Raw genomic sequence first — 8,463 nt, 5'->3', positions numbered from 1 at the left:
CCAATCAGCCAGAGCACCTGGCATGCCTCAGGTGTGCGTGTGTAGACAAGCCCAGATTTAAACACACTTCCCCTCTCCTAGAGGAAGCCTCCAGGACTCTAGGACAGGCTGGTACCTCCACCTTCCACTATTTGCACAGCATTAGAGTGCAGATCCATCTCAGGGCCCATTAAGCTCTTCTGCCTTACCCACTGTCACTGTATACTGCTGAGAAGAGACCATGACCACAGCAACTCATACTGCTGAGAAGAGACCATGACCACAGCAACTCATACTGCTGAGAAGAGACCATGACCACAGCAACTCATACTGCTGAGAAGAGACGATGACCACAGCAACTCATACTGCTGAGAAGAGACCATGACCACAGCAACTCATACTGCTGAGAAGAGACCATGACCACAGCAACTCCTCATGGCAGGCAGGCACTGCAGTGGTAGCTAAGAGCTACATCCTGCTCCATATGCAGAACCTGGGTCTGACAAGGGGTTTTAGAACTTCAAAGCCCCAGTGACACAGTATTTCCAAGGCCACACCTCCTAATCCTTCTAATCCTATCAGAGTTCCAATCCCTCATGACAAAGGATTCAAATATATGGGGCCAAGGGGGCCATTCTTATTCAAACCACCACACCTACACAGACTTCAATATTCTTTTTACATCTTTGCCCAAGGAAAATGACTAAAATTCTAAGGCATGATGCTACAACTTTACTCAGGAAATTATTACATAGGGCTGATGCAAAAGATATACACAGAATTTCATAAATCTGATAGCTTCCAGAAGAGACTCAGTCATTGTAAACAAGAAAGAGAAACCAGAAGATTGCAGTGGTTTGGATTTTGATTTTTGGATTGCAGCGTTTTAAGCTAGCGTCCCCATATTCCCCTGTGGTGGTGGTGGTCCACTGAGCAGGAAGAAAAGGTGGCCACGAAGAATCCATGCTTCCTGGTCTGCCTACATTCAGCTCAGCGGGAGGCCTTGCTGAACTCCTGGAGGGCCCAGCGTTGGTTCTCAGCTGCCAGTTTGAGCTGGGTGTACTCCTTCACCAGGCTCTCAAAGTCTTCTCCCAGGACCTCATAGGTCTGCAGGACCAGTCTCGATTTCTCCATGTCCTGCTCTTGGAGGCGAATGGCTCCCTCCAAACGGTCCCTAAGAGCCCCGACAGAGAAAGTTCGATAGAAGGATGTGAGTCCTCAGAGAACAGACCGGTATAGAGGCCTGCCGACATGAAGAGGTGTGAAGAGCGTGGGAGAGGCTGTGACCAGCAGCATCCAGCTCTAGGGGGCTCTTACCTAATGAGGCGATGTACTTCCACTTTCTCAGCACTGTACGTGTCAGACAAAATCTTCAGCTCCTCCATCCTGACAGAGGGGAGAAAGAAATGGAACATGGGAGGAGGGGCACAGTCAAGGTATAGGGATGAGAGAGAAGTCATTGTGAATCTGCAAGCAACTGACCTCACAGTAAAACACCTATTTCACAAGGCTGTAAAACAAAGAAATATTTAACAGTGTGGTAAGTTTTTGAGCAACATCAAGAAAGGCTAATGATACTGCCGTGTGACACTTGCTGGGACCCACTGGTGCTAGGCATGGTGAGGCAAGCGATGACGAACGGGGATAGAGAACTGGCGAGACAGACAGCGCTCTCTGATCCACGGGGCTCACCTCAACTTAAGGATCATAGCGCTGCACTTGATCTCCAGGTACTGGGCGTTGAAGCGGTCTAGCTCGGACTGGGTCTTCATCCGGTGTTCCTGGAGAAGCCTCTGCAGCAAACTGAGGCAGCGGAGAAGCACCTGAATCCCCAAGACAAAGAACAAGCAAGCAGGAAGAGAAGAAAGCCCGGCTTAGCTGAGGGAGCCCTGGGGTCAAATAAAGGGGAGCAGGCCTCTGGCCAACACACCTGGGAGTAGGTGGCCCTCCTCTTCTCCAGCAGCACCAGCTGTTCCTTCTGCTGGCTCTTGGCCTCCAGGCACTGCTGCTTCTCCCTGACCAGGACCTCGGTCAGCTTCCACACCTTCGCTGCTTTCAGCTTATCTCCATCAGAATCTGGGCACAGAGAACAGGGAAAACCCCCAATGGACACCGCTCTGCAGGGACCGTCCCACAGCCAAGTCACACCTGCCTTTCCCTGGCTTCGCTGGAGTTACTGAAGTTGTTGAAAAAGAGTCTCTCTGTGCAGACCTGGCTGGCCTGGAACTCACTATTGTATACCAGGCTAGCCTCAAACTCAGAGGTCTACCTGCTTCTGTGTCCCGGTGCCAGGATTAAAGGCGTGCGCCATCATACCCAGCTTATTTAGATTTATTTTGAGTTATGTAATTGTGGGGGGGAGTGCATGCAGAGGTAGAGGTTCCCAGTCCTCCTAGAACTGTGGGTGCAGGGAGTTGTGAAAAGCCCCATGTGGGTGCTGGGAATGTCTTCCCCAAGAGCCTCTTAACTGATCAGTCAATTCTCCACCCCAAGCCTTGAATTCCTTCCTTTACATGGATTTTGTTTACGTATGTGTGTACATGTGTCTATGGTAATGTGTACATGTGAGTCGAGGGCTCCAGATCTCAGGGAGCCGGAGCTACAAGCACTTGTGAGCCTCCTGACAAGGGAGCTCAAGTCCGACTCAGGGCCTCTGGGAGAGCAGGGGCCTCTTAGTCACCGAATACCTCTACGGCCTACAGTCCTACACTCTTTCACCATAAAACAAAGATAAGGGGGACACAGATACACTCAACTTCTCTCTTGGCCATTCTGACCCTCCTGAAGAAGCGATGCATCTTTTCCTGGAGCGAGTGAACACCCCGCTCATTGATTTAATGACTAAAGGAATCCTGACAAAATGTGTGCTAATCCCACTACAGAGGAAATAAACATTTCTGATTCTAAAGTCTCAGAGAAGTCAAACTGGGCGTGGTGGGTCAGACCAATAATCCCATCAGTTGGGAGACTGAGGCAGGATTGCTGCAGGTTTGAGACAACCTAGGTAACATAGAAAGTTCCTGGCTAGACAGCCTGGAATACAGAATAAGACTGGTCTCAGGCCCACATCAAACTGAAAAGGCTGGCTGCCCGGGGAACTGAGGCCACCTGAGCAGGCCAGGGCGCCTCGCACCTGAACTGGGGTCATGGTAACACAGCAGGGTGAAGCATTTCTTCTTAAGCTGCTCCTCCACCTCCAGCTGGAGCCGAGCTTTCATCCACACGAAATCCTAGAGGAACACCGACCATTAGCACGAGGAACACCTTCCGGTGGGTGTGAGAACACAGACAGCCTCACAAGTAACCAAAGAAACGGCATCAAGAGAGCCAGGAATGGCGGTGCAGTAATCCTAACAGTTGGAAAATAGAGGCAGGATGGGGGGTGGGGGCGGTTCAAGGCCAGAGAATACATGAGACCCCGTCTCAAAAACCCCAAACTAATAACGCTAAGAAAGCAAATTATGCTATATCCATATACTGGAATCCTAGCAGGCGTTGTTCATTCACATACACATACATACATTCACATATATGTAAAAACGAGACTGAGCAGAAAGCAGAATACTGTTAGCATCCTTGTTTACAGTAACACTGCACTCCACTCTCTCGGGCTCTGAGGCAGAGCAAGTGCGGACTTTGTCTGCATTTGCAAGTTACCTCAGTAAGACACACACATTGTGTGGCCACGGTAGCTAAGCCCTGTCACCTTTACTAGTCGGCCTGATGCAAAGAGCTACCCCAAGTAAGCAGAGCACCCTGGTTGACAGAAAACACGACCAGGGCTGGGCACACCGTCCAAAATGGTCTGTCACAGACTCAGAAATGGACGCCCTGAAGGAACACCAGCTAAACGGCAGGGCGTGATGCAGCACCCAGCTCATCTAGGCTGGTCACTGGGTACGCCTGGCCCGGGGAGGGGCACTATTAGGAGGTGTGGCCTTGTTGGAGGAAGGGAAACTGTGGGGTTGGGCTTTGAGACCCTCCTCCTAGCTGCCTGAGGACACCAGTCTTCTCCTGGCTGTCTTCAGAACAAAATGCAGAACTCCAGGGCCATACCTGCCTGGGATTTGCCATGTTTCCCATCCTGATGATAATGGACTGCTCTGAACCTGTGAGCCAGCTCCGCTTAAATTAAATAAGCCCAACTGTTGCTTCTAAGAGTTGCCTTGGTCACGGTGTCTCCTCACAGCAATAGAAACCCTAATATAACACCATCATCACATAAACGTTCTCTAGTTTCAAAGAAGACAAAATGCAATTCTAGATGTAATATTTCAGGCCTTCTAGTCTTCTGTGTAATGTTCCTTGAGTCTCACCATATGATATGTAGCATTGTTAGAAACACAGTACAGCTTAATAAGAACATTTTAGGGGCTGGAGAGATGGCTCAGCAGTTAAGAATACTTAGCTGCTCTTCCAGAGGACCCTGGTTCAAGTCCCAGTACCTACATGGAACTCCAGTTCCAGGAAATCTGATGCCCTTTTCTGGCCTCCATGTGCACTCTACACGTACTGTGCACAGACATACAATTAGGCAAAACACACATAAACTGATCACAATGATAACTTTTTAAAAAAGGAAAAAGAAACAGAGAAAATGTTAGCTCACAAGAGGCCTTGGGTTTGATCCCTGGCACCTCATAAATCAAGCATGGTGGTACACACTTGGAATCCCAGCACTTGGGAGGCGTAGGCGGGAGGATCCAAAGTTCAAGGCCAACCTGAGAGAAATACAGGAGATCCTGTCGAAAAGATGAGAGAGAGAAACGGACAGACAGACACTCGATCCACAAGAACTTAAAACGTTTGATCCAGGGTACATTTCCAACCTTCAAGGGAGGCATGAGCTCCAGAAGATCGGCCTTCTCCAGCCCCAGAGGGGGCGTCTCCGTCTCCTGCCCAGGCTGGGACAGTTGTGTCAGCTCAGTTACAAGAAGCCGCTGCTCAAGGGTCTCATGAAACTGAAAATAAAAAGAAAGCAAGAAAGAAATTAAGACTGTAAGACTTCTGGCTTAACCCAGAAGTGGCGTCACATACCTTTCATCTTAGCACTCAGGATTCAGAGGCAGGGGGATCTCTGTGAGTTCCAGGCCAGCCTGGTCTACAGAGCAAGTTCCAGGGCAGCCACACAGAGAAACCCTCTCTTGTAATCAAAACAAACAGGCAATTTTCGACGTGGCCTTCAATCTCAGTACTCAGGAGGCAGAGGCAGGTGGATCTCTGTGAGGTTGAAGATAGCCTGGTCTACAGAGCCAGTTCCAGGCCAGCCAGGGCTACACCATCTCAAAACAACAACAGAAAGACTCCATCCCCAAGTCTTCCGTCCTGCTCATCTCTCTTCTCCCACATTTCATGGTCCTCACTGAGCGAGTGTCCACCTCCGAGAACAGAATTACTAGGGTTCCCTCCACCTCCTCTACCCCTCCATTCTTCCCTTCTTTCCTCCTTCCCTTTCTTCCTACAGGGGGCTCACCGTGTTGCCCAGTTAGTCCCAATTTTCTACGTTTTAGCTCTTTCCAAAGCCTCACAAGCCCCGGGTAATGGACACATGCTCCCCCGACTGGCCAGCCTAGCTGTTTTTACCCCTGGACCTAACACCGACTTCATTTCTCCAGCCTCACCTTTTTGTCTTCAGAGGTTAGGTTTGTGTCTTGGGCCTTCACATAGTAGTCTACGAGCAGCTCCTGGATAAGTCTGTGTAAGATCCCATACCTCAGCCACGCCCTCTTACGAAGTCGAACCTCACTCCACGCCTCAAAACAAAACAGAACCCGTCAGAGATGGTTTACCTTCTCTCAAGGACTGGACCCTCCTGTCGCCGTCCCTCCTCCCGGGGGCCTTACCTGAGCCTGCTCCTTGGCCAGCGTGAGGCTTAAGCCACTTTCATCCATGTGCTGAGCGAGACTAAGCAACAGCTTGCTGAAATTCGGATTCTGTATGAGATCCTCCTCCGTCAGACCACACGGGGGAAACTGCTTGTCACACACTTAAAAAAGACAAAGCAAATACATGAACTCCTCGCTTTATATGACTGGGCATAACATTGCTTATTTCTAAAAACGGAAAACAAAACCCTGTGTTTTCGGTAGGAAAATTGTCTAAATATAATGCGATTTAAACGGAAGAATAAGGAAAGCTGGGAGTGATAACACACACCTATAGTCCCTGCGACTCAGGAGACCAAGGTGTGTGTGTGTGTAGGGGGTGAGGGGGTCCTTTAAGCACAAGAATCTGATATCAGCCTGACAGCATAGTGAGATGTTGCCAAAAATAAATCACAGCTGGCTGTTTAGCCAGCTCAGCTGGTAAGGGCACGTGTAGCCAAGCCTAATGACCAGTCTGGAAGGCGTCTTCTGGTCCCTACACTCCAGTGCTCACATAAATAAAACAAACATTTGGAGTGGTCGCACACACCTGGAGTCTCAGTGCTAGGGAGAGGGAAACAGAAGAGTTGGGAGTTCGAGGCCAGCTTCGGCTACACGACCTCTAAAGGGGCCTAAGTCACACTGTGAGACCCTGCCTCAAAATATCAATCACAAATAAATCAGAAGTGACCCTCAAATTATCAAGCATTTCCTTCGTCCGTGAACTTATTAGAAACTTTGCTTTTTAGGTTTTTCTATGTAACTCCAGGCTGGTTTTGGATTTGTAATCCTCCTGCCTCAGCCACCTAAGTGCTGGGATTACAGGCATGCAACGCCAAACCTGGCCAACATCATCAGAATTCTCAAGGAGAGGGAGAAACAGAAATGCAAGTTCCAACTGTGGATAAAGCCTCACTCATTCACACAAGCAAGGCTGAGAAAGGACAAGCAAGAGATTAGCAGACCATTTTGAATTCTCTCCCGGTAAGCAGAGCCAAGTAACCCTGTGGACAGCACAGGTACGAGAGGACAGGAAGTCGGTGTCCTCTGGTTACCCCATCTCTCCCAGGGGGGCTCTGCTGACATCTTCTACCATTACCATACATGCGTGAGCACACAGACATGCACACACACACCATTAGCATGCACATGCACACACACGCACATATTTATTCTTTGGATTATTATGTCCAAAGCCATTTTAGACAATAAAAAATAAATCTTTTATTTTCATTTTCAGGCACAAAATTGGGTGTGGTGAGGCACAAGAAATCAGAAGTTCAAGGCCAGCCTGGGCTACCAGAGAAACATGAAAACACAGTAGGAAAGAAGCCTTCAGGGACAGGTCAGCCACTCTTACCTTGGCACAAGGTTGCCAATGCACCATGGTATGCAGCACCTACTGCACAAGCAGGTACGGAATCAGCCTGCTCACTAAAGTGCCCCAGAACCTCTAGATTCTGCTTGCCTCAGAAACGGGGGACACTGTGGGGGAAACCGTTCTAGTGGGCACTGTGAACCTTTTTCATCTCGGAGGCAGGGACCTGGACAAGACCCCTGGAAAAGTCATCAGGCCTTTTGCAGATATGGACCTGTGGTGGCTGAATAGGCCCCACACAGACTCCTGTGTTTAAATGCTTGGCCACGGGGAGCGGCACCAGTAGGAAGTGTGGCCTTCTTGGAGGAAGTGTCACTGTGGGGGCAGACTTTGAGGTCTCCTGTGCTCCAGCTATGCCCAGTGTGAGACAGTCTCCTGCTGCAGCTCACAGATAAAGATGTAGAATCCTCAGCAACTCTAGCACCATGTCTGCCCGCAGGCTGCCATGCTTCCTCTCGTGATAACAGACTGAACCTCAGAAACTGTAAGCCAGTCCCTTATAAGAGTTGCCTTGGTCATGGTGTCTCTCCACAGCAATGAGACCCTAACTAGGACACTACCCTTACCTTGCTGCAGTATTTCCACACCTTCTCCAGGTGAGCAGAAATCTCCGGATGCCATCTTTTTTTTTTTTTTTTTTTGTATTATCTGTATGGAAACAAATGGAAGAAAACCAAGTTGAACAAACCCCTGGCTGTTCCAGCTAAAGCTAGCTACCTTCGACAATCTCACAAGCCCAACCTGGGCTCGAACTCTGTGCCCCTAAGGCAAGCCCTGAACCTTGACCCTCTTCCTCCTGGGTGCTAGGATTAAAGGTTCATGCCACCACGTCTCTGAGATGTGTCTCATGGAGCAGAGCCACATCAGACATCGGGATCCCTAAACTCTCTAGCATTTTATGGATAAACTTACAAATAAATACCAGAATACCTTACATTCTGCTCCCAAAAGATGACTCTAAATAGAGCCCCTCCTACTTCACCCCTACCCACCCAACTCCACTAAGGTCTAATGGAAGGCGTCTTCCTTCCGCTACCATTGTGCTGGAACTACAAACTGTTGCTCTCAAGTTCCAGTAAACTGTGGGGTGTGGGGGGAGGGGGGGTCCCATGTGCCCTCTGTCCAGTGATAGCTCAGCTATGGGATATCACACTGGTTTTCTGCGCTTCTCTGGCTAACTAGTGTCGTCTCGTGGAAGAGCTGTCTGTCTGGGGGCAAAAGTGAAAAGACACCTGAACTACA

The 8,463-nt window shown here is 49.4% G+C and overlaps 1 protein-coding gene across 2 annotated transcripts; it reads right to left on the bottom strand.

Annotated features, from left to right (window-relative positions):
• Nucleotides 1–862: 862 nt before the first annotated feature.
• On the bottom strand, nucleotides 863–7,842 carry HAUS4 (HAUS augmin like complex subunit 4; the record flags this gene model as incomplete). Of its 2 annotated transcripts, XM_080926673.1 has the most annotated exons (9): nucleotides 863–1,153; nucleotides 1,297–1,365; nucleotides 1,672–1,802; nucleotides 1,910–2,055; nucleotides 3,113–3,209; nucleotides 4,809–4,940; nucleotides 5,601–5,732; nucleotides 5,823–5,965; nucleotides 7,788–7,842. In XM_080926673.1, the coding sequence occupies 9 exons, from the start codon at nucleotides 7,840–7,842 to the stop codon at nucleotides 970–972; spliced, it is 1,089 nt and encodes a 362-aa protein (XP_080782799.1). In that variant the 3' UTR covers nucleotides 863–969. The 2 variants fall into 2 exon arrangements, with proteins under 2 accessions (XP_080782799.1, XP_080782800.1); XM_080926674.1 differs by lacking the exon at nucleotides 4,809–4,940.
• Nucleotides 7,843–8,463: the final 621 nt, after the last annotated feature.

Source organism: Micromys minutus (genome assembly GCF_963924665.1).
Source record: "Micromys minutus genome assembly, chromosome: 12".
Lineage (NCBI taxonomy): Eukaryota > Metazoa > Chordata > Mammalia > Rodentia > Muridae > Micromys > Micromys minutus.
This window is presented reverse-complemented; position numbering and strand designations above follow the sequence as displayed.